Source organism: Suncus etruscus, chromosome 13 (genome assembly GCF_024139225.1).
Source record: "Suncus etruscus isolate mSunEtr1 chromosome 13, mSunEtr1.pri.cur, whole genome shotgun sequence".
NCBI classification, from domain to species: domain Eukaryota; kingdom Metazoa; phylum Chordata; class Mammalia; order Eulipotyphla; family Soricidae; genus Suncus; species Suncus etruscus.
The window spans coordinates 18,260,866-18,286,495 of record NC_064860.1 but is presented as its reverse complement, the minus strand read 5'-3'; the positions used below and the strand labels follow the sequence as shown (position 1 = coordinate 18,286,495).

The 25,630-nt window shown below is 36.9% G+C and overlaps 1 protein-coding gene, 1 non-coding gene and 1 pseudogene across 2 annotated transcripts; all 3 read right to left on the bottom strand.

The window, feature by feature from the left end:
* Positions 1–3,784: 3,784 nt before the first annotated feature.
* Positions 3,785–4,161, bottom strand: LOC126026462 (uncharacterized; annotated as a pseudogene).
* A 2,128-nt stretch (positions 4,162–6,289) lies between these two features.
* On the bottom strand, positions 6,290–6,721 carry LOC126026467 (small Cajal body-specific RNA 2). The gene has a single exon (XR_007501726.1). It is a non-coding gene; the product is annotated as a small Cajal body-specific RNA 2 (non-coding RNA).
* Positions 6,722–13,289: 6,568 nt separating this feature from the next.
* Positions 13,290–17,833, bottom strand: LOC126025737 (NUT family member 2G-like). The gene is made up of 6 exons (XM_049785520.1): positions 16,989–17,833; positions 16,109–16,237; positions 15,488–15,627; positions 14,879–15,126; positions 14,441–14,557; positions 13,290–14,204 (listed from the first exon to the last, which is right to left on the bottom strand). The coding sequence occupies exons 1-6, from the start codon at positions 17,831–17,833 to the stop codon at positions 13,290–13,292; spliced, it is 2,394 nt and encodes a 797-aa protein (XP_049641477.1).
* Between the last annotated feature and the right edge of the window lie 7,797 nt (positions 17,834–25,630).

Here is a 25,630-nt window from a genome sequence, read left to right as displayed (position 1 = left end):
TGTTCAAGCAAAAGGCCTAACGCTTGCGACATCACTCTGTCCCCATATTGAGGCCAGACTGCGGTTCAACACATGGGCATCCCATATCATTCTCCAAGCAAGAAGCAATTTTTGAGCACAGAGCCAGTGTAACTCCTGAGATACACCGGGTGTAGCCCGCAGCAAAATATTAAATAAAATAAATTTAAATGCGCTCTGATCATTTGAAATTTAGAGAAGAGGAAAAGGATGATAGCTTTATGTGTTAGAGAGCATGCTTCACATGGTAAAACTCTAAGTTTAATGTCTTGAATGGCGCTCTGTTCTGATAAAGGATTACTACTGAATATTACTAGGTTTGACTCACATCAAACTCCATCAAGATGAAAAACTAAGTACGCTTCAAAAGAGCAAATTGAGGGGTTGGAGAATTAGAACAGCAGCAGGGCATTTTCCTTGCACAAGACTGAACCAGGATGGACCTGGGTTTTTTTTCCCAGCATCCTATATTTTATGCCATACTTGCCAGAGAAATTTCATTTGCTTTTTTATTTTTCCTTGTTTTAAGACACAACAGGTGACATTCAGGAGTTATTCCTAGCTCTGCACTTAGAAATTGCTCATGACTTGGGGGACATGATGGGACGCCAGGGGGACTGAACTATGTATGGTCTGTACCTAGTTGAGCTTGTTCAAGCAAAAGGCCTAACGCTTGTGACGCCAGACTGCAGTTCAACACATGGACATCTCATATCATTCTCCAAGCCAGGAGTCATTTCTAAGCGAATAGCCATGATTTACCCCTGAGTGTCACTGGGTATGGTACAAAAAGCAAAAAAAAAATTTTTTTTTCCAGTTTTAGGAGTGTTGGTGCAAGAGGTATTATGACAAACACAGTCTTATAATATACATATTAGAGAAGAGGAACAGGATGATATATTTATGCATTAAACAACATGCTTCATATGGTAAAACCCCAGGTTCAGTTTCTTGAATTGCATGGAGCTCTGTGTTCTGATAAAGGCTTACTCCAGAATATTGCTAGCTTTGACTCAAATAAAACAAAAAAATAAAATAAGACAAAAATTAAATAGTCCTAAAAATATCTAATTTAGTGGCTGGATATTTAGCTCAGTGGCAGGGCATATTTCTTGCATATGGCCAAACCAGGGTGGATCTGGGTTTCTTACCTGTTATCCCATATGTATCCCTGAGCTGAAGGTGCAATTTCATTCTTTTTTCCTTTTTCTGATTTTTTGTTTGTTTTTGTGCCACACCTGTGTTGTTCAGGGCTTTTTCTTGGCTATGTGCTCAGAAATTGTTCATGGCTAGGGGCTGGAGTGGTGATGATAGAGGTACGGCATCTGCCCTTCAAGCACTAGAGTAGAAAGGACCAGGTTGAATTTCTGGCATCCCAAATGGTCCCCCCAGTCATGAGCGATTTCTGAGCTCAGAGCCAGGAGTAACCCCTGAGTGTCAAATGGGTGTGGCCCCCCAAAAACAAAAAAACAAACAAAAAAAAGAATTTTACATGGCTTGGGGAAACATAGGATACCAGGGGATGGAAATGCATTCTGTCCAAGGTTTGCGCATGCAAGGAAAATAGCCTGCAGTACTGCTCTGGCCCCATCATGAGGCCTCATTGCATTGCAATGGTGCTCAATGTGAACAAGCTAAGGCATGACGGGTACCTCCTTACCCTCTTGTATTTAAATATAAATTAAACGTGACAAGAAATGTCAATGGGGTCCATGGAACTTCTGAGAAGTGATTGGGAGAATACCTCAAGATTAATGCAAGCAGTAACTAAATTATCCATTAATGTTTATTTTATTAATATATTTTCTGTATTTTTTACATTTTACCATAAATAAAAATTATTCAGATTCCTTTAAGCATTCTTATATAGATGCTAATTTTTATTATGTAAAATTATGAACAGTCATCCTATAGAAACTTATTGAGCAGGAAGTAAAAGTGTCCTCTATCTAAAAAATTGGTACATCAAATTATAGACCTACTAAATAATAATTTTGAACTGTACCAAGATTTTTAGGTGATATATAGAAACCAAAACATGAAAAATATTAATTAAATATGAAGTTTGAAGCTTATTTTATAGTAAATATATTACTTTGGTCTTTCATATATTTGTGCTCTATCAATGTAGACTCCAAATTTAGAGCAAAAAAATCTAGAGCATAAATCTTATGTTTTATTGTTGGTTATTTTTTTCGGGCCACACCCGTTTGATGCTCAGGGGTAAGTGCTCAGAAATTGCCCCTGGCTTGGGGGGACCATATGGGACACTGGGGATCGAACTGCGGCCCTTCCTTGGCTAATGCTTGCAAGGCAGACACTTTACCTCTAGCGCCACCTCGCTGACCCCCAATTTTATGTTTTAGACAGTTTTAGTTATATATGAAAATTTTGTAGAATGCAGTGAATGTGAATCTGAGAACAAATCTTGCCATTAAAAGAACCCAATATTCCAGGAACTGGAGCAGTGGCGCAAATGGTAGGGCGTTTGCCTGGCATGACCTAACCTAAAACAGACATTGGTTAGATTACCTGGCATTCCATGTGGTCCCGAAAGGTAGGAGCAGTTTCTGAGCGCATAGCAAGGAGAAACCCCTGAGCATAATCAGGTGTGGCCAAAAAAAAAAAATGTTTTCCAGGAGATAGAACTGTGGTACATGCTGTAGGCCATTTGCCTTGCATGCTCAAACCTAGAATGAACCTCAGTTCAATCCCTTGGCATCTGATATTGTCCCTAAGACAGGATGGAGTTCTGAGCTCATATCCAGGAGTTATCACCCCTCAGCCTCACAGAATGTGGCGCAAAAAGCTAAAAAACTAAAATGTTTTCCACTGGTAGGAGCATTAGTAGAAGCAGCATTGCATTAGAGTTGCACAAGTTAATCTAGGACAGACCCTGGTTCGAGCCACTGGCATCCCATATAGTGCTTCAACTAGGAGCAATTTTTTAGTGCATAGCCTTGTGTAACTCAAGCAGGGGGTAGCCCCAAGAAAAATATTAAAATAAAATAAAATTCAGTCTGATAATATACAAATTAGTCAAGAGGAAAGGATGATTGCTTTATGCATTAGAGAACATGTTTTACATGGTAAAATACCAGGCTCAATTTCTTTAATTATGTGAAGTTCTGTGTTCTGATAAAGTATTACTCCAGCATATTGTTAGGTTTGACTCACATCAAACACCAATCAAGATGAAAAAATAAACAATCTGAAAAATATTAAATTGAGGAGTTGGAGAGTTAGCACAGTAGCAGGGCATTTCCCTTGCACAAGGCTGAACCTGGATGGACCCGGGTTTGTTTCTCGGCTTCCCATATGTTCCCCTGAGCTACCAGGAGCAATTTTTTTTTATTTTTCTTGGTCTTTGGGCCACACCCAGTAAAGTTCAGAGCTTATTCGAGCTCTTTGTTTAGAAATTTCTCATCACTTTAGGAATCCTATGGAACCCCAGGGGAATGAACCATGGTAAGTCCTAGGTTAGCATGATCAGACTGCCTACCACTTGCGCCACTGCGCCAGCCCCATCATGAGGCCTCATTGAATTGCAAGGTTGTCAGTGTGGACAAGGTAAAGCATAACAAATACCTCTTTAGCTTCTAGTAATGAAATGTAGATAAACTTGACTGAGAATTGTCAATGGGGCTCATGGACCTTCTGAGTAGTGTTTGGGAGATTTCCTCAAGGTTAATGCAAGCAGTATCAAAATACTACATTAATTTTTATTTTAGTAACATATGTTTTATGTATATTTTTTATTCTAGGCTCAGATCAGAATTACCTTTGATAAATCAGCAATTGGGGAGGTGAACCTCTGGTCCTCGTTTATCTGATCAATTCATCACATCCAAGCACTGGACTCCTTGGAACCAACTTTGGGCCAAGATTGAACTAGGCCGCAGGTGATGCTGCTGCCTCCGGGAAGGCCTAATTCCACAGGGCACAAGCAGGGGACTACGCAGGAGGGAGGTTTTCCTCATCTTGTGTTGACCGCAGTGGGGCTGAGGATTGGGGTTAGACCAGATCAAATAAGATCAAGGTGTAGGCAGGGTAAGTGTGCTGGGGTGGGCGCACACATTTGCCTTGCTCACTCACACTCACACACTCATCACCACACCCCAGGCCGCACTGCCCCCTATTTTATGATTTTTTAAATAGAAATCAATATTTTTCAGATTCCTAAAGGATTCTAAAATAGATGCTAATTTTTATTATGTAAAATCATGAAAACACATTCTATAAAATCTTAATCCTTATCTCTTTATTGGACAAGAAGCTAAAGTGTCCTCCATCTAATAAATTATGATATCAAACCTTAGACCTGTTGAATTATAATTTGAATTGTAACATGAGTTTTAGTTGATATAGAGGAACCAAAACCTGAGAAGTATTAACTGAATAGAAAGTCTGAAGCTTATTTGATAGCATGTATATGACTTTGCTCCTTCATATATTTGCACTCTATCTTTGTAGACTCCAAATTTAGTGCACATTAAGAACTTACGCTTTAGACTCTGTTAGTTGTATATGAAAACTGATTGTTGAATACATAAAAGTAAATTTGAAAAAATTGTTTCAATAAGAAGTAGTAATCTTTGGGCTGGAATGGTGGAGAAGCTGTAGGGCTGTTGCCTGGCACATAATAACCTAGGACATACCTTGTTTCAATTCCTGGTATCCCATATGGTCCCCCAAGCCAGGAGCAATTCCTTTTTCTTTCTTTTTCTTTTTATGGTTTATGGACCACACAAGGTGACACTCAGAAGTTACTCCTGGCTCTGCACTTAAAAATTGCTCCTGGCTCGGGGGACCATATTAGACATCAGGAAATTGAACCACGGTCATTCCTAGGCTAGTGCGGGCAATGCAGATTCCTTGCCACTTGTGCCACAGCTCTGGTCTGAAACCAGGAGTAATTTCTTAGTCCATAGCCAGGAGTAAATCTTGACCATTACCAGTTGTGGACAAAAAGAAAAAAAAAATTTTTTTCCAGTGGCTGGAGTGGTGGTGCATGCAATAGGGTGTTTGCCTTGCATGCAGGAACATAGGAGCACTGTGCTTTGATCCACTGGTGTCCTATATGGTCCCCCAAACCAGGAGCAATTTCTGAGTGCAAAGCCTGGAGTGAACCCTGAGCATGCATCACCACCGAGGCGCAAGACACACACACACACACACACACACACACACACACACACACACACACACACACACACACACAGAGTCTTCTATGGGCAAGAGCATTGGTGATAGTTGTATTGCATTAGAGTTGCATGCAAACACCTATGACACCCGTGGTTTGCTCCACAGGCATTCCATATTGTTCTCCAAGCCAGAAGCAGTTTTAGGGCACAGAGCCACAGTAACTCCTGAACTAAACTGGATGTAGCCCACAGAAAATATAAAATAAAATATAATGCACTCTGATAATATAAAATTTAGGAAAGAGGACAAGGATGATAGTTTTATGTGACAGAGAACATGCTTCACATGGTAAAACTCTAGGTTTAATTTCTTGAATGAAGCTCTGTGCTCAAATAAAGGATTATTCCAGAATATTCAAGATTTGACTCCCATCAAAATTCTCAAAATTGTATTAAGACGAAAAATTAAAGTCTTCAAAATAAGAAATTGAGGGGCTGGAGAGTTAGCAATGCAACAGGGCATTTTCCTTGCACAGACTGAACCAGGATGGACCTGAATTTTTCCCCCAGCATCCCATAAGTTATCCCAAACTTGCCAGGAACAATTTCATTTTTTTTTAATTTTTCTTGGTTTTAAGACACAACTGGTAATATTCAGGAATTATTCCTAGCTCTGTGCTTAGAAATTGCTCATGGCTTGGGGAAACATATGGGACAGCAGACGATTGAACCAAGGTCTGTCCTAGTTCATCGCTTTCAAGCAAAAGGCCTACTGCTTGAGCCATCATTCTGTCCCCATCATGAAGCCTCCTTGCATTGCAAGGGTGGTCAATGTGGACAGGCTAAGGCATGACAAGTATGATAGTTTTATGTGACAGAGAACATGCTTCACATGGTAAAACTCTAGGTTTAATTTCTTGAATGTAGCTCTGTGCTCAAATAAAGGATTATTCCTTATATTTTTGTATTGAAATGTAGAAAAACTTGACCAAGAATTGTCAATGGGGTCCATTGAGCATCTGAGTAGTGATTGAGAGATTCCCTCAAGATTAGTGCAAGCAGTATCTAAATACTCCATTAATTTTTCTCTTATAAACATATATTTTATGTATTTTTTCATTCAAGGCTCAGATCAGAAACCTCTTTGATAAATCAGTAACCCGGGAGGCGAACCTCCAGGTCTCGTTTATCTGATCAGTTCATCATTTCCGAGCACAAGACCTTTTCGGAACCAACTCTGGGCTGGGACTGAACTAGCCTCCAGAAGGTCTCACTGCACAGGGCCCAAGCAGGGGGTTCGCAGAAGGGAGATTTTTCTCATCCCGGATCAACACTGGTGGAGCTGAGGGTGGGGGTTTTACCTGATCCAATAAGATCAAGGAGTAGGTGGGGAGGGTCGCTGGGGTGGGCTAACATACTTGCCTTGCACACTCATGCTCACACACTCATCACCACACCCCAGGTTGCACTGCCCCTAGTTTATGTATTTTTTTTTTACTATACATCAATATTTTTCAGATTCCTTAAGCATTCTGAAATAGAAGCTCATTTTTATTATGTAACATCATGAAAACACATCATATAAAATCTTAATCCTTCTCTCTTTTTACTGGGCAAGAAGTAAAAGTGTCTTCCATCTAATTAATTATTCCATCAATTCTTAGACCTATTGAATTAGAGTTTGAATTGTAACCTGAGTCTTAGGTGATATATAGGAACCAAAACATGAGTAGTATTAATTGAATAGAAAGTCTGAAGCTTACTTGGTAGTAAGAATGTGCCTTTGCCCCTTCATCTATTAGCACTCTACCTTTGTAGACTCAAATTTAGAGCAGAAAAAGAACTTATGCTTTAGACTCTTTTAGTTGTATATGAAAACTGGTTGTTGAATCCATGACCATGAACCTGAAAACAAATTGTTCCAATAAAAATAGTAATCTTTGGGCTGAGCAGTGGAGAAGCTGTAGGGCGGCTGCCTGGCACGCAATAACCTAAGGCATCCTTTTTTTTCAATTCCAGGCTTTCCATATGGTGGTGTCCATCCCCCACCCCCCCCCCCAAGCCAGGAGCAATTTCTTATTTTGGGGTCTATGGACCACACAAGATGTCACTCAGAAGTTACTCCTGGCTCTGTGCTTAAAAATGTCTCCTGGTTTGAGGGACCGTAGAGACCAGGGTCAGATTGAGCCACTCTTCTTTCTAGGGAAGTGTGGGCAAGGCAGATGCCTTCCTGCTTGTGCCACAGCTCTGGCCCAAAGCCAGGAGTAATTTCTTAGCCCATAGCCAGGATTAACCCCTGAGCCTGAGCGCTACCAGGTGTGGACAAAAGAAGCAAAAAAAAACCAAACAAACAAACAAAAAAAAACAACATTTTTTTTCAGTGATTGTAGTGGTGGAGTATACAGTAGGGAGTTTGCCATGCATGCAGGAATATAAGAGCACTGTGATTCGATCCAATGGAGTGCTATATGGTCAGCCAAACTAGGAGCGATTTCTGAGTGTATAGCTAGGAGTGACAACTGAGCACTACCTCTGAGGCGCGCACGCACACACACACACAAACAGACACACACACACACACACACACACACACACACAATAAAATAAAATAACAAATAAAATAATAAAATAAAATAAAATAATAAAATAAAACAATGAAATAAAAAGAAAATAGTAAAATAATAAAAAATAAATAAAATAATAAACTAATAAAATAAAATAAAATAATGAAATAAAATAAAATAAATAAATAATAAATAAATAAAATAACAAACTAAAATAACAAACAAAAATAATAAACTAAAATAAAATAAAAATAAAGTAAAATAAAATAAAACAATGAAATAAAAAGAAATAATCAAATAATTAAAATAAATAAAATAATAAACTAATAAAATAAAATATAATAATTAAATAAAATAAATAATAAATAAATAAAATAACAAACTAAAATAATAAACTAAACTAAACTAAAATAATAAAATAAAACAATGAAATAAAAAGAAAATAATCAAATAATAAAAATAAATAAAATAATAAACTAATAAAATAAAATAAAATAATGAAATAAAATAAAATAAATAATAAATAAAATAATAAACTAAACTAAAATAAAATAATAAAATAAAACAATGAAATAAAAGAAAATAATAAAATAATAAATATAAATAAAATAATAAAATAAAATAAAATAATGAAATAAAATAAAATAAATAATAAATAAATAAAATAACAAACTAAAATAACAAACTAAAATAATAAACTAAAATAAAATAAAATAATAAAATAAAACAATGAAATAAAAACAAAATAGTAAAATAATAAAAATAAAATAATAAACTAATAAAATAAAATAATGAAATAAAATAAAATAAATAATAAATAAAATAACAAACTAAAATAACAAACTAAAATAATAAACTAAAATAAAATAAAATAATAAAATAAAACAATGAAATAAAAACAAAATAGTAAAATAATAAAAATAAATAAAATAATAAACTAATAAAATAAAATAATGAAATAAAATAAATAATAAATAAATAAAATAACAAACTAAAATAACAAACTAAAATAATAAACTAAACTAAACTAAAAATAAAATAAAACAATGAAATAAAAACAAAATAGTAAAATAATAAAAATAAATAAAATAATAAACTAATAAAATAAAATAAAATAATGAAATAAAATAAAATAAATAATAAATAAATAAAATAATAAACTAAAATAACAAACTAAAATAATAAACTAAACTAAACTAAGAATAAAATAAAATAAAATAAAACAATGAAATAAAAAGAAAATAATAAATATAAATAAAATAATAAACTAATAAAATAAAATAAAAGAATGAAATAAAATAAAATAAATAATAAATAAATAAAATAACAAACTAAAATAATAAACTAAACTAAAATAAAATAATAAAATAAAACAATGAAATAAAAAGAAAATAATAAAATAATAAATATAAATAAAATAATAAAATAATAAAATAAAATAATGAAATAAAATAAAATAAATAATAAATAAATAAAATAACAAACTAAAATGACAAACTAAAACAATAAACTAAACTAAAATAAAATAATAAAATAAAACAATGAAATAAAAATAAAATAGTAAAATAATAAAAATAAATAAAATAATAAACTAATAAAATAAAATAAAATAATTAAATCAAATAAATAAATAATAAATAAAATAATAAACTAAAATAATAAAATAAAACAATGAAATAAAAAGAAAATAATAAAATAATAAAAATAAATAAGATAAACTTATATAATAAAATAAAATAGTTAAATAAAATAATTAAATAAAATTAAAATAATATAAAAATTTAATCAAATAAAATAATAACATAAAATAAAATAATAAAAAGAAAATAATATAATGAAAAATGAATAATATCAAATAAAATAATAAACTAAACTAACCTAAAATAAGAAGGAATAGTAAAATAAAGAATTAAAGTAAAATAAAAATAAATACATAACTAAAATAATAAACTAAAATAAATAAAATGAAATAAACTAAAATAAAGAAAATAAAATAATAAAATAAAATACAATAATGAAACAAATAAAATTATATAAAAATAAAATCAAATTAAAAATAAAACAATAAACTAAAATAATAAAATAAATCAAATAAAACAAAATAATGGAATAAAATAATAAAATAATGTAAAATAAAATAATGATATAAGAAAGAAAATAATAAAAGAAAATAAATAAAATAAAAGATAATAATAAAATAAATAAAATGAAATGAATTAAAAAATAACATAAAAAATAAAAAGTAAAATAAAGTAACAAAATAAAATAATTAAATAAAAAATAAAATAAATATAAAAATAAACTAAAATAACAAATACAATAAATTAATGAAATGAAATAAAAATAATTTCATAAAAATACAATAATCGGGGGCCGGAGAGATAGCATGGAGGTAGGCGTTTGCCTTTCATGCAGGAGGTCATCGGTTCGAATCCCAGCATCCCATATGGTCCCCCGTGCCTGCCAGGAGCAATTTCTGAGCCTGGAGCCAGGAATAACCCCTGAGCACTGCCGGGTGTGACCCAAAAACCACACACACACACAAAAAATACAATAATCGTAATAAAATAAAATTAAAATAAAATAAAAATAATAAAATAAAATAAAATCACAAAATAAAATTAAATATTAAACTATAATAAACTAAAAAAACCAATGAAATAAAAAGAAAATAAGAAAATAATAAATATAAATAAAATAATAAACTAATAAAATAAAATAATGAAATAAAATAATTAAGTAAAATAATATAATATAGAAATTACATTAAATAAAATAATAATAAAATAAAATAAAAATTAAATAAAATAATGAAAAATGAATAAAATCAAATAAAATAATAAACTAAATTAAACTAAAATAAAATAAAAAGGAATAGTAAAATAAAGAAGTAAAGTAAAATAAAAATAAATACATAACTAAAATAATAAACTAAAATAAATAAAATGAAATAAACTAAAATAAAGAAAATAAAATTATAAAATAAATTACAATAATGAAACAAATAATATTATATAAAAATAAAATCAAATTAAAAATAAAATAATAAACTAAAATAATAAAATAAATCAAATAACACAAAATAATGAAATAAAATAATAAAATAATGTAAAATAAAATAATGATATAAAAAAGAAAATAATATAATAAAATAAATAAAATACAAAACTATAATAAAAATAAAATAATGAAATAAAAGAAAAGAAAATAATAAAATAAATAAAATAAAATTAATTAAAAATAATATAAAAAATGAAAAGTAAAATAAAGTAACAAAATAAAATGAATAATTAAATATTAAATAAAATAAATATAAAAAATAAAATAAAATAATGAAATAAAAGAAATTAATAAAATGATTGAATAAAATAATTAAATTAAATAAAACTAAAAATATATAAATAAGCTATAATAATAAACTAAAATAATATTATAAAAAACATAAAAGAAAATAATAAAATGAAATAAATGAAATAAGAATAAAATAAAATATATTAAATAAAAACTAAAATCATAATATACAATAAATAAATTAAATAAATAATATAATAAATAATAAGCTAAAATAAAAGTAATAAACCTAAATGATGAAATAAAATAACGAAATAAAATAAAAGAAAATATTCAAATAATAAAAGAAAATAATAAACTACGAAAATAAAAACGATAATGAAATAAAATAAATATTATATATTAATAAAAATATAATCAAATAAATATAAATAAATGAGTAAAATAATAAACTATAATAATAAAAAATTAAATAAAAGAAAAACTAAAAATATAAAATAAATAAAATGAAATGAAATAATAAATAAAAAATAATATACCAAAATAATAAATAATGAAATAAAACTATAAAATAATATCATAAAATACAATAAATATAATAAAATAAAATTAAAATAATATAATAAAATAATAAAATGAAAAATATAATAAAATAAGTAACAAAATAAAATAATTAACAATAATAAAATAAAATAAAAAGAAAATAATAAAATAAATGTAATATAAAATATAATTAAATAATAAAATAAAACAAAAAATGAAATAAAAAAGAATATAATAAAATAATAAAAATAAAAAATAAACTAAAGTAAATAACAAAATAAAATAAAATAATGAAATAAAAATAAATAAATAACATAAAAGAATATAAAAATTAGATCAATTAATAAAATAAAATAAAATAATGAAATAAAAAGTAAATAATATAATAAAAATAAATCAAATCAAATCAAATCAAATAATAAACTTAAGTAAACTAATAAAATAAAATTAAAGAGAATAATAAAATAAATAAATAATGTAAAATAAAAATAAATACATAACTAAAATAATAAACTAAAATAAATAAAATAAGTAAAATATAATAATAAAATAAAATACAATGAAACAAATAATATAAAATAAAATAATGTAATATGAAAATAAAATAAAATAAAATAATATCATAAAATATAAAACTATAATAATAAAACAAAGTAAAATAATAAAATAAAATAAAAGAGAATAATAAAATAATAAAATAAATACAATAACATAACAAAAAATAAATAACTAAAATAATAAAATAAAATAATAGAGTAAAAATAAAAAGTTATAAAATAAAATAATTAAAATTACAATAATGAAATAAAATAAAATAATAAAATAATAAAGTAAAGAAATCAATTAAAACAGAATAATGAAATAAAACAAAATAAATAATATAATATAATATAATAAATAAAATGAAATAAATTAAAATACAATACAATAAAACAAAATAAAATTATAAAATAAAATGAAATAATAAACTAAAATAAAACAATATAATAAAATAAAATAAATAATATAATAACATAATAAAATAAGTAAAATAAAATAAAATAAAGATAGTACAGTGGCATTTGCCTTGCAAGCAGCCAATCCGGGACCTAAGGTGATTGGTTCAAATCCCGGCGTCCCATAAATAAGTGAAATAAATGAAATAAAATAAATAAAATAATAAAATAAAATAATAAAATAAATAAAAATAATGAAATAAAATAAAATAATATAATAAAATAGTAAAATTAAGTGAAATAAAACATACAAATAATAAATAAAACTATTAAAATAAAACATGAAATAAAATAAAAGAAATAATATAATAAAATAAATAAAATAAAATAAAAAATAGTAAACTAAAATAATAAAATGAAATAATGAAATAAAATAAAATAAAATAAAATGAAATTTAAAAAATCATAAAATAAAATAATATAAAATAATTAACTAAATAAAACAAAATAATGACATAAAATAAAATTAAATTAAAAATATAAAATAAAATAATACAATACAATGAAATAAAATTAAAATAAAAAATTAATATAAAATAATAAACTAAAATATTGTAATAAAATAAAAGAAATAATATAATAATAAAATAAATAATATAATATAAATAATAAAATAAAAACAAAATAATAATATAAAATAAATAAAATTAAATAACTAACAGCCCTATCTAAGGGCCAAGAGGAGCAGCCAAGGCTCCTGGGGAGGCTGCGAGGGAGTGGCCCACACCCCCATCCTAAGGGAGGCCGGGGATCTTGATCCTCCTCAGGACCACCACAGGCTGCAACCTGTCCAGAGGGAGCGTGTGGCCATCCAGCTCCACGGTCACACCCCTATACTGGATGCGGGTCCTCTCAGACCGAGGGGTCTGCTCCGCAGGGCGAGACTCTGACCCCACGCAGACTCGCCGTCTTTTAGATGGGGCAGCAGTAGGGCCAGGGTGCTGAAAGGCCCTTCTCTGCGGAGGGTGAGGCCGCAGACCCTCCCGACCCTGACCGCGGGGGCAGCAGGGGCCAGTGGCACGGGCAGGACTCGAGGACAAAGCCCTCTTCTTTGGGCTGAGTGTGGGGCTGTCCGGTACAAAGGTAACCTTGTAAACGCCTTGCATCCTTGGGGGCGCCTCAGGTTTTGGGGTCTGCTCAGTAGAGCCAGACCCTTGGCTCAGAGAAGAGGCAGAATTGGGGCCCGAGGTGTGGACAGCCCTTCTGGAAGGAAGGCGGGTTCTGGGACAAGCACGACTTCTGGTGCTTTGGGGGCCAGGGGCAAGGGCAAGACTCAGGGGCACACCGCAGGGCTCCAGGCTTTGCTGAGAGGCCAGGAGTGAGGCCAGGCTGGACAGCGCCTTCTCCTCACTAGAACCCTCAGTTGACACAGGCATTATCATGCCTGGAGGGTCCTGGCCCAGAATGTGGTCAGCCCTGCTCTCCTGGGTGGGGAGAGCCACCAAGGAAACCTTTGGTGGGATAGGCCTTGAGGGGTGCCCACAGCGACTTGTGGGCACGCAGGTGACATTGCTGGCCCCTAGCCTGTGTGCCTGGGTGGGTGACAGGGCCCCGTGGTCAGCTGCAATCTCCTCTGCACTCGAGTCCTTGGGGGTCATCGCCTTCCCAGCCTGATCTTCGTGCAGGGCCTGCCTGTGCTCATCCGCAAGCTGGGGGCAAGGAGGGGAAAGTGGTAGATGAGAGAAGGGTGTGCGGTGATGAGCTGTGTGGGGGAAGAGGTGACCCAAATCTTCTAAGGAACAGACAACCCTGGCTCTGCTGGTGCCCCTCAGGTTCCTGATGGCCCATGGCCTCTCCCTTCCCCCCATGTCTATGTCCTCCTCTCTCTGAGGTTCAATGGAGTCCCCTCCCTGAACTAACCCTGCAGCTGCGTCCTGCTCCTCACCTGCGAGGGGATGCGTCCGTCCACCCCTTCCAACTCCTCTGCCAGGGCTGAAATATCCAACTGTGGATCTGGGGAGAGCAGGTGATCCAGGAAGTGGGGTTGAATGATGGTCTCCGCCTGGGTAGAAGGGAGACGAATGAGGATCAGTCAAGGGAGCAGGAGGAATGAGGGGGCAAACACCCCCCTCATCCTCAGGTACAGGGCAGGGGCTGGGATGGCTGCTCACAACACATGACTTAGGTGCTCACACATGAGCACATGCAAAGGAGCCAAAAACCTACACAGAGAAATACATGGACACTCAACCATGGAAACTCAACCCAAGCATGCACATACACACATATCAGTGGTCACACAGGCTCTCACGGGCGTATACACACAGCTTAGACACAGAAAACACAGTTCTTCCACCCCACCCTCCCATTCCCCTCCAGCCACCTGGGTGACAAAGTTTTCCTGGGAGCACAGCTCATCCACATAGCTGAGGATATTGGAGTCGGACCAAGGCTGGGCCTCCTCCTCTTGCTCGTTCCTGGCCTCTTCCAAGGCAGGGCCCTTGAGCAGCTCATTCATGATATCAATATACTCCTGCACGGCCTCAGGGGGGATCTCAGGAGAAGCCTGGGTCCTGGGGAGCTGCTGTTCATCAGTGTGTATTTGGGGTAGAGCTGCCACAGAGGCACAGACTGAGGGGAAAGCAGGAAGGAAGGGGTTGAGGGACCCAAATTTCTGCACAAACACATGGCACTGAGGACAGAGTTGGGGACATGGTCTCTGAAGGATGTGTCAGGACCCCTGAACCCCATGCCTGGAGTAGGGGGTGAGGAGACCCTCAGTGTGAGGAGGGGGCGTACTGTCTGCAGGGCCTCTACCCACTTCTCAGGGGAGTGTGTGAGGAACTGACAGGGTGAAGGACAGGGAGAAACCAGGGGACCAGGAGCAGCTGAACTCTAGGACTGGGGGTGGGGGGTTCTGAAGACCAAAGGCTCCTGTGAAGGGACAGACCCACAAGGTCCTGTGACTTTTCATGTGGATATAGGGTCCTACCTGGCTGCTGGCCCACAGCTGCAAGTGATGCCCTCTGAAGCTCAGGCATTGGAGTGGTGGCAGATTGTAGGCCCTGCTCCCCATGGCTGCGTTGCAGCATCGATGCCTGCATCTCCTCCTCTGCCTCAAACTCCATGAACCTGGAGTGGGGGAGCACAGTTCCTCTAAGAGAGGCCTAGCCAGACTATAACAGAGTCCAAGGGCAGGCAGGGTCAAAGAGAAGGGGGGTGGGGTGGGGTTGGAGGTTCTCATAGCGCAGCAACCTGGGACTGTTGAGAATGAGGGAGACATGGGCTCCTGTGTGCCTACATCTACTACATCTACATCTGTGTAGCCTACAGACTACATCTGCTGTAGGAAGTTCAAAGCAGGTTGGGAATGGGGAATGCCTCGGACCCCAGGGAGGGAGAAGCTTCTTCAGGGAAGGGCCTCTCTGGGCTGCAGGATCCCTGTGCTCTTGCCTCCCCCCCCCAACACACACACACACACACACACACACACACACACACACACACACACACACACACACACACACACACAGCCTCTCTTTGGAGAGGCCCCAGCCACCCCAGGCTTGCAGCCAACCCGGACCTCTGCAGCCTGAGCCGAGGCCACACTCACTTTGCCGCCATGTCATAATAGTTCATGCGTTCATAGTTGTTGGTGCACTGCCATTCCCGCATGGCTCTTTCCAGGCCTTCCTCCAGAGTCATGGTGGGCTGTAAGCGGCCCAGCGAGCGCAGCACTGGGCTGGAACGTTACAGTCAGGGTAAGTGTCTGCTCCAGCCATGTGCCTGCACTCTTGTGCAATCAGCCTCTAACAGTCCTATTCACCCTCTACCTGGGACTCTTTCTGCCACATCCCACCTTACTTGTCCTGCTACTGTCCACCCTCAATTGTGAGAGGTGCTTTAAGAGGCCCCCACGCCCAAGGCAGAGATAGTCCTCTCTAACCACTGCATTCTTGTCTCTTGTATTGTCATAGGAACTGAGAACTGTCCCTCAGTTTCAGAGGCTGGCCATGAACTCCAATGAGTGACTGAGATGATCGGGTTTTCTTTTAGGGGTGGGTTGGTGTTTTTTTTGGTGTTTAAGCCACACCCGGTGATGCTTGGGGGATACTCCTGGCTATGTGCTCAGAAAGTGCTCCTGGCTTGGGGGACCATATGGGACACCAGGGATCGAACTGAGTGAGGTCTATCGCGCCAGCACCTGAGGTGGGTGTTTAGGGCATGACTCGGTCTCTATGGAATACTGGGTCTAGAACTTCTCTGGTGGCATTTCTGAGGACATGAGGGTAGTGAGGTTGGAGTCACTGTGCTGGGCAGTGTGGACACAGTTCTGAATGCCATTCTAACCTGGAGGATGCCTCCTGTGTGTCTGCAGTCCCTGTGGACTGGGTTCTGGTCCTTCCTACAGCTGTCCCATACATTTTTTCTGGGGATTCCCCTCTGTCCCCTTCTGAAAAGCTACCCTGAGCCTGAGGCTCCAAAGGACTCACATGAAAAAGCAGGCAAGGGCTTCAGTGTCTGGAGTGTGGTGAAGGTAGTTTTGGGCCAGAGGCTTGTAGCGCTGCCAGCGCCGGAAATTTTGGTAAATGCTCTGGGAGCTGCAGGAGTATTCACGGGGCCCTCTGTTTGGGGCAGGGGCCACACCAATGTCTTCACAGATCCACAGGGCAAGGGGCTCACTATTGGATGGGAGAACGCTGGGACCCACCTGGGCCACTGGTGGTGGAGCTTGAGGAGCAACACCCCCCTGGACTGCCTGGGAAACACTGGAGGCTGTGGTGGACATCGAGGTCATCTGCACAGGTGTTGTGGCAAGGGGTGCAGGATAATAACCCACACCTCTAGGCAGAGACCCTGCTGCAGCCCAGTTGGGTGTAAACGGTGGTCGGATGGCAGGTTGTATTGCTGATGCCAAAAGCTCTGGTTCAGGCGCAACCTGGATGATGACCCTGCCAGGCTCAGGGTTATGGGGTCCATGTCCGGCACCTCCTGCCACTGGGGAGATTGCAGCGGCGAAAGGCGACAGCAAAAGAGGACTACCGGGATCAACGACCAAGGTCTCTGGGGGCGGCAACCGAATTGGTTCCCGGGGAGACTGCTGGACAGGCCCTGGAGTGGGGAAGTGCATGACCGTGACATCTGAGCCAGACACTCCCCGATTCAGGGTCATGTCTGGGAGCTGCTCAGGAAATTCTGCGGAGAAGAGGAAAGGGGGGATGAGAGTGAGGATTATGGAGAGGGAAAGGGATGAGTGTCCATCTATATTCCCCAGGACGTCCTCAGTCCCAGCTCTCACTACTAAAGGCCCTGTGATGGGGTAAATGACAGTGAACATTGTCTCACCATTGGGTTCCTGACTCAATGGGATCCTTCCCCTCAAGCTCAGTTATTGTTCAACCAGACCCAGAGATTAGGGCACATGTGAGTTATCTTACTAGCTGCACTGAGAGCCTGGACACACCTGGCCTCTGCCTAACACACTCATGGGGAATGTGTTACTGTACTCAGGTCATAAGCCTGATGACGGTTAAAGGCCCTGAACAGCCACTAACAGTGGCTGAACCATTCCAACGATACACAATCAGCACAAAATATGGCTTTATGCCACCCATTTTTTTTTTTACACATTAAGTTAGTGTTTTATTTCCTTACTATAAACATAATATGAGGAACTGGTCTATTGTGTTAAAAACTCATGTATACCATCAACTGTCCCTGGCTTCTTTTAATGAACAGAATTAGTACATAAAAAGAATGCTGTGGGAGCCATAGAGATAGCATGGAGGTAATGCATTTGCCTTTCATGCAGAAGGTCAGTGGTTTGAATCCCCAAATCTCATATGGTCCCCTGAGCCTGCCAAGAGCGATTTCTGAGCATAGAGCCAGGAGTAAGCCCTGAGCACTGCCAGATGTGACTCAAAAACCAAAACCAAAATAAAAAAATAATGTTGTTATCCTTTCTAAAATGTTTACAAAAATTATAATAACAAAGTTCACAGAAAGCCCTTTTAAAATCTGATGTCATTAAGGGCAAATGATAATGGCATTGTTCTCTGGATGATCCTCTTGGAAGAGATATTCAATACTAAGCAGGTTACATAAACATAAGAATCCATCACAATTTTTAGTACCAAACTGTTGTCAATTTGCCATGAAGTTCATTTGCTACACTGAATTTTTGAACTGTAAGACAAATGCCATGGTCCAGGAACTGTAAACTAATGATTATGTCAGGTAAATGATGGCAGTTAAAAGTTATATTACTGGGAGGGGGGGGGACAACCAGCATGGAGGCCGACATTGTGGGCTGCAGTGTGGAGGGCGATTCTACACCTCCTCACAGGTATAGGAAGGAGCCATTGTGGGCAATTGAAGATTGCTGGCGGAGGGCAACCCTGCTCCTTCTCACAGGTATCGGGAGGGAAGAGCCGAAGGGTGGGGCCAAACCTCAGAGACTGCCATCATTATCCCTGCTTAGGGCGCCACTCCAAAGAAGGGACCAAGACCACACCACAGGAGACAAATTAGGGCTGAAACCTGTAGGCAGAACGCTCTGCACCACCAAATGCAAAGAAATATGGTAAACAAAGGAAGACAATAGCAGCCGGGGATATAGAGAGCAATCCTAGCAAGTTTCCAAACCCACCAAAATGCATGAGCCCAATTGATGAGGACCTAAAAGTGGCAATGAAAGATATAGCAGTACAAATAAAGGAGTCACTAACCAATGAGTTCAAGAAATCCATAGATGAACAAATCAACCAAAGAAGAACTTTTACAGAAGATGAGAGAGTTCATACAAATGGAATTAAAGGAAATAAAAAACATCTTAGCAAGCCATAGTAGCAAAATTACACAGTTGGAGAATCGCACAGAGGAACTTGAAGAAAAACTACAAGCCAAAAATGTCAAAGAAGCCAATAGAGAAATAAGAGGTAAAGCATTGGAAGAAAAAGTTAGGTATTTAATAAACAAAGATAAAAGAAATAACCTGGGCCCAGAGAGATAGCACAGTGGCGTTTGCCTTGCAAGCAGCTGATCCAGGACCCAAAGGTGGTTGGTTCGAATGCCGGTGTCCCATATGGTCCCCACGTGCCTGCCAGGAGCTATTTCTGAGCAGATAGCCAGGAGTAACCCCCTGAGCACCGCCGAGTGTGGCCCAAAATAAAAAACCAAAAAACCAAAATAAATAAATAAATAAATAACCTACAGATTGTAGGAATACCAGAGGGGAAGGAATTAGGGAAAGGGGAAGAACAAGTGGTCAGGGAAATAATAGCAGAAAACTCTTCCACCCTCTGGAAAGATGCTCTGGTACAAATCCAAGAGGCAAAAAACAGTCCCTAATAAAATAGATCCCAATAAACCAACACCAAAACGTATAATAATCTAAATGGCAAAAACAAAAACAAAGAGAAAGATGAATTCCTTAAAGCAATCTTTCTCTGTAGCCCTCCTTCACAACCCCTCTAAATGTGGACTGTTGCTTGATACCGGATTCAGCTCCAGAAGGACCTCTAGTGCAAAAACTCTACCCAAACCCTCTTATCTGCAAATCATTTCTCAAACTCAACAAGACAAGGGTGTTTGATAAAAATGTGCCCTGAATTCCACCCCTCACAAGAATATCTTAAAAGACAATGGGAAGCCTATATTTCCTTTATAAGATTAAGACCTCGATAATACTGTTTTAACCTGTTTATGCCAAAATGTAAGGTAGTCTCTTGCATCACTTTGTTCCCTTAATTACTTTTTTAAACTCATTTTTATTTTTATTTATTTTTATTTTTATTTTTATACATGTGAGTGTATATATATACATATACATATATGTATATATACATATATGTATATATATATATAATTGTCCTGTTGTTGTTTTCTTCTTTTCCTTAACTCCACCTGTTTTGTTTCTGCTTGGTACAAAACCTACAAGAGAAAGCTTGCCTGGGATAAAAGCTCAGGTTAAAACCAGGGCACAGAGATAATGGATCCAGACACTATCATCCCCAATTGCACCAGCAATGTAATATAACACCATTTGTTTTTGCAAAGGCATACAAAAAAGGGGAAATTTTTACATATAGAAACAAGCTCTTATCTAACTAGGGATAAGTAGTCATACATTTTACAATACAGGGGCACCTTGAACATATGTCATGTGGTCCTAACTTAGACTCCATGTGACTAGGCAGTGACCAACCTCGAACCCTAGATCTCAGACATAGATCTGACATGGTTCTCTTCAACAGCTCCAGGAACCAAACTCCCCCTGGGACATTCTTAATACTGCTCTGACACCAACATGCGCCAGTTTTGATATGACATCGTGTCAGTGAGGAAATGGCAACAACTTGGTCTAAGAGCAGGTTGTCTTACCTCACCACCCAACAATAAGATGAAATCAGAATACATGTTGATCTGTGCAAAAGCCAAGATCGCTAACTACAGAAGACTGACCGTGACAATCATGACTGGGCAGAACTTATTCTGGGACCAATAAAAAAGACCCTAGTCTAGGCTTTGGCCTACAATCTGTACAACAACCAAGATCTCTAATCCCAGAGGTCTGCCTGAGACAACTGCAACTGAGCAGAACTTCTGGAAACAAAATGAAAGAGTCTATCCTTCTTACTAGGCTCAGTGCAAAAACCAACTACAGAAGACTGATGAAAACTACAGCAATGGAACAGAACTTCTAGAAACGTAAAGAAAGACTTCACTCTAGTCTCCATCCTATGACCTGTGCAAATACCAAGCTCTCTAGTTACAGAGGCCTGATTTTATCATCCACGACTGAGCAGAAAGTTTCCAGACATCACAAAATGATATAGGGGAGAGTAAAAGAGCATGTACAGAACCTATAGTTATTCCTATGAGAATAAGTTTCAAGGGCGGTGAAACCCTGTATCTGTTATGCCAAGAGAATTCCCTTTCTAATCTTCCCAATATTTACTGTGCATATTCCAAAAAAAAAAAAAAAGAAAAGAACAAATTAATTTTTTGATAACATGGTGTTGCTTTTTTATTTGTGCTTTGGTTTGTTTTTATTTTGGGACCGTAGCTATTGTTTGGTTGTTGTTTTTATTGCTGTGGTGCTTTTAGGGTTCTTTTGTTTGATGTTTTTTATATTGTTTTTATGTTTTTCTTCCTTGTTCCCTTTCTTCTCTTAAATTGATATTTATACCCTCTAGAAAGACTCCTCCCATTTTTTGGTTGTTTGATTTTTGTCCTCCACACCCATTTTTATTTCTTTTTTCTTTCCTCCAAACAGAACCACATAACTTGAACCATCTTGTTCTGCCTCACAAATTGAGAGGGAAATAATGGAGGGTACCAAAACCAAACAGTTGTTATGAACATTGAGTAGAAATAATAAATGATCAGATTTAAACACCAAATCCAAAGCCAATGACAACAGAAGAGAAAACCAATCTGAAACAAGCTAAACATAGAGAGGACCACCTCTACTAGCAGAGCGGAGATCAAAAGAGGGAAATATGGGATGCATGCTGGGAACAGGGATGGAGGAAGGACAACATTGGTGGTGGCAATGCCCCTGATTCAATGTCACTATGTACCTAAAATATTACTGTGAAAGATTTGTGACCCACTTTGGTCAAAACAAAAATTGAGTTAAAGAAATTATATTCTTGGGGCCAGAAAGATGGCATAGCGCAAGCGCTAGGCACTTATCTGCCTTGACAGCGCTAGCCTAGAAAGGACCGCAGTTCAATTCCCTGGCATCTCCCATATGGTCCCTCAAATAAGGAGCAATTTCTGAGCGCATAGCCAGGAGTAACCCCTGAGCGTCCCAGAGTGTGGCCCCCAAAAAAACAAAATAAATTAATTAATTAAATTTAAATTACATTCTTAAAATATGGAAACCTGGTACATTAGTTTTTTTTTTAAGTGACAGAAATTCTTTAAAACAGAAATACAACATTTGTCAGATTCAGCTTTTTGTTATACACGAACCACTAATATTGCTATTCAAATTAATATTTTGAAATTTCTTTGTCATAAAAATGTTTTCTCCTAGTATCTTTATTTTCAAGTGGAGTATATTCTACCCCATTCTTTTGACTGTATCTTCCCCCCAAATTAACTAAATTCTAAATTGAAACAATGATTACCATTAAATACATTATTTAATAAAAATGAAGTATATTCAAATCTGGACTTGAAAGCCAGAGTTCTAAAACTGCTTTGCATAAAAACTAGCACTGAAATTAGGAGAAAGTTTTAAGAGTTTTTTCTGAAGTTGAGGTTATAATGTTCACTTAGTATATATGCTAACAATTAGTTTTACAGTCATACTTATAACTCCTAACATTTCAGAAAATAGATAAGTGAAGCTTTGAGTACCAGCAAAGCTATTTATGTCACTTCAAAACATCAGTAATAAATATAACATCAATCCTCTGTTAAACTTTCATATTTTCTTTTCTCATTATTTCTTTTTAAATATTTTTGTTATTCTATATTCAATATGTGCAAAAGTTCATACAAGTCCCTGACCCAGTGGTAATTTAGATTTGTATGTTACCCATATTAAACACTGTGCACTTTTCCTCAGTGTTTCTGTCTACCACAGTTGTCACTAGGTCCCTGATTGTCATGAGCTTCAACATGAGGACATTAGGGACCGAAAAGATCACATAATTCCTGAGTCAGAGTGTCATGGGAGATTTCCAGGATTCAGTAGCTGCTTGTCATTTTAGGTTGACCATGGGTGACACTAAAGACACACTCAACCCCCCATACCCACACATGGGTGACACTAAGGATGCACTCAACCTCACATTCCCACAAAGACACATATTGCTCACAGGTTTACCTCTTTCTGAAATCATCCCAGATCACTGGGCCAGGGGCTACTGCTGCTACTCAGTATTCAAAATGAAAACTGTAGGGAACATGATTCCGAGTCAACTGATCAAGCAGTTGCTCTGAATCAAAATGGTGGCGGCAGTTGTTTGGTTGTTTGAATTTAAACTTTAGAACGTTGGGTCAATGGCATCCTCCATTGGGATGGGAGGGGGAACAGGAGGGCTGAGGTGGGAGAGCATTCCATGGGGCTTGGTTGAGGGGGTGTCAGGCAGAGGACCAAAGCCAGAACTTCCCTTCAAACTTCTCAATGGCAGCACAGTTGGCAGAGCCACTTTCAGCCACTTAGCCAATTTTCAGATACACAACACACAGGTTGGAATTGCTGTTCTCTTTATGGCCTCTTCCACCAGTCAAGTTTTGTGGCCCTCAAGCCAGGCTACTTCCACTCTCCTGCTAACCCATTTCTACAGATACTACTCTTTCTCAATAAACTTCACACCACAATGGCTCATCAACCCATGCAAATTGGACCTGTCCACCTCAGTTGTCACTGGGTCCCTGATTTTCATGAGCTTCAAATGAGGACACTAGGGACCGAAAAGGTCACATAATTCCTGAGTCAGTCTGTCATGGGAATTTTACAGGATTCAGTAGCCGCCTATCATTTTAGGTTAACCATGGGTGACACTAAGGACACACTCAAACCCCAAACCCCCCCCCCCCAACACACACTCATCCTCACAGGTTTACCTCTTTCTGAATTCATCTCAGATCACTGGTCCAGGGGCTACTGCCACATCTCAGTATTCAAAATGAAAAAATATAATGTGCGCAATTCAGAGTCAACTGATCAAGCAGTTGCTCTGAATCAAAATGGTGGAGGCAGTTTTTGGTAGTTTGAATTTAAACTTCATAATGTTGGGCCAAGGGCATCATGCATTGAGATTGGGGGGACAGGTGGGTCTGGGTCCTGAGAACATTCCATGGGCTTGGTTGAGGGGGGTGTCAGGCAGAGGACCAAAACCAGAACTTCCCTTCAAACTTCTCAATGGCAGCACAGTTGGCAGAGCCACTTTCAACCACTTAGCCAATTTTCAGATACACAACACACAGGTTGGAATTGCTGTTCTCTTTATGGCCTCTTCCACCAGTCAAGTTTTGTGGCCCTCAAGCCAGGCTACTTCCACTCTCCTGCTAACCCATTTTTACAGATACTACTCTTTCTCAGTAAACTTCACACTACAATGGCTCATCAACCCATGCAAATTGGACCTGTCCACCTCAGTTGTCACTGGTCCCTGATTTTCATGAGCTTCAAATGAGGACACTAGGGACCGAAAAGATCACATAATTCCTGAGTCAGACTGTCATGGGAATTTTACAGGATTCAGTAGCCGCTTATCATTTTAGATTGACCATGGGTGACACTAAGGACATATTCAAACCCTATACCCCCCCACACACACTCATCCTACAGGTTTACCTCTTTCTGAATCCATCTCAGATCACTGGTCCAGGGGCTACTGCCATGTCTCAATATTCAAAATGAAAAAATATAATGCGCGCAATTCAGAGTCAACTGATCAAGCAGTTGCTCTGAATCAAAATGGTGGAGGCAGATTTGGCAGTTTGAATTTAAACTTCAGATGTTGGGCCAGGGGCATCATGCATTGGGATGGGGGGGGACAGGTGTACCTGGGTGCTGAGAATATTTCATGTGGTTTGGTTGAGGGGGATTGTCAGGCAGAGGACCAAAGTCAGAAATTTCCTTCAAACTTCTCAATGCCAGCACAGTTGGCATGGCCACTTTCAACCACTTAGCCAATTTTCAGATACATAAAAAACATAGGTTGAAATTTCTTTTCTTTTTATTGCCTCTTCCATCAGTCAAGTTTTGTGACTCTCAAGCCAGTCTATTTCCACTCTCCTACTAACCCACTTCTACAGATACTTCTTTCTCAGTAAACTTTACAACACACTGGCTCATCAACCCATGCAAATTGTACCTGTCAACCTCAGTTGACAATGGGTCCCTGAGTTTCATGAGCTTCAACATGATGACACTAGGGAACGAAAAGATCACATAATTCCTGAGTTAGAGTGTCATGGGTGATTTCCAGGATTCAGTAACTGTCATTTTTGGTTGACCATCGGTGACACTAAGGACACACTCAACCCCCCAAACCACCCCCCCCTACACTTATCCTCACAGGTTTACCTCTTTCTGAATCCATCGCAGATCCCTGGGCCAGCGGCTACTGCCACGTCTCAGTATTCAAAATGAAAAATATAAGGAGCA

What these genes read in the sequence shown, in the direction of transcription:
- LOC126025737 (XM_049785520.1), bottom strand. Translation starts at nt 17,833, where the DNA reads ATGTTCACTGTCATTTACCCCATCACAGGGCCTTTAGTAGTGAGAGCT. An exon ending in GCCCTTGCCTGCTTTTTCAT is followed by an intron (nt 16,238 to 16,988) that starts GTGAGTCCTTTG and finishes GTAACGTTCCAG; the next exon opens with CCCAGTGCTGCGCTCGCTGG. An exon ending in AGGAAAACTTTGTCACCCAG is followed by an intron (nt 14,558 to 14,878) that starts GTGGCTGGAGGG and finishes CCTTCTACCCAG; the next exon opens with GCGGAGACCATCATTCAACC.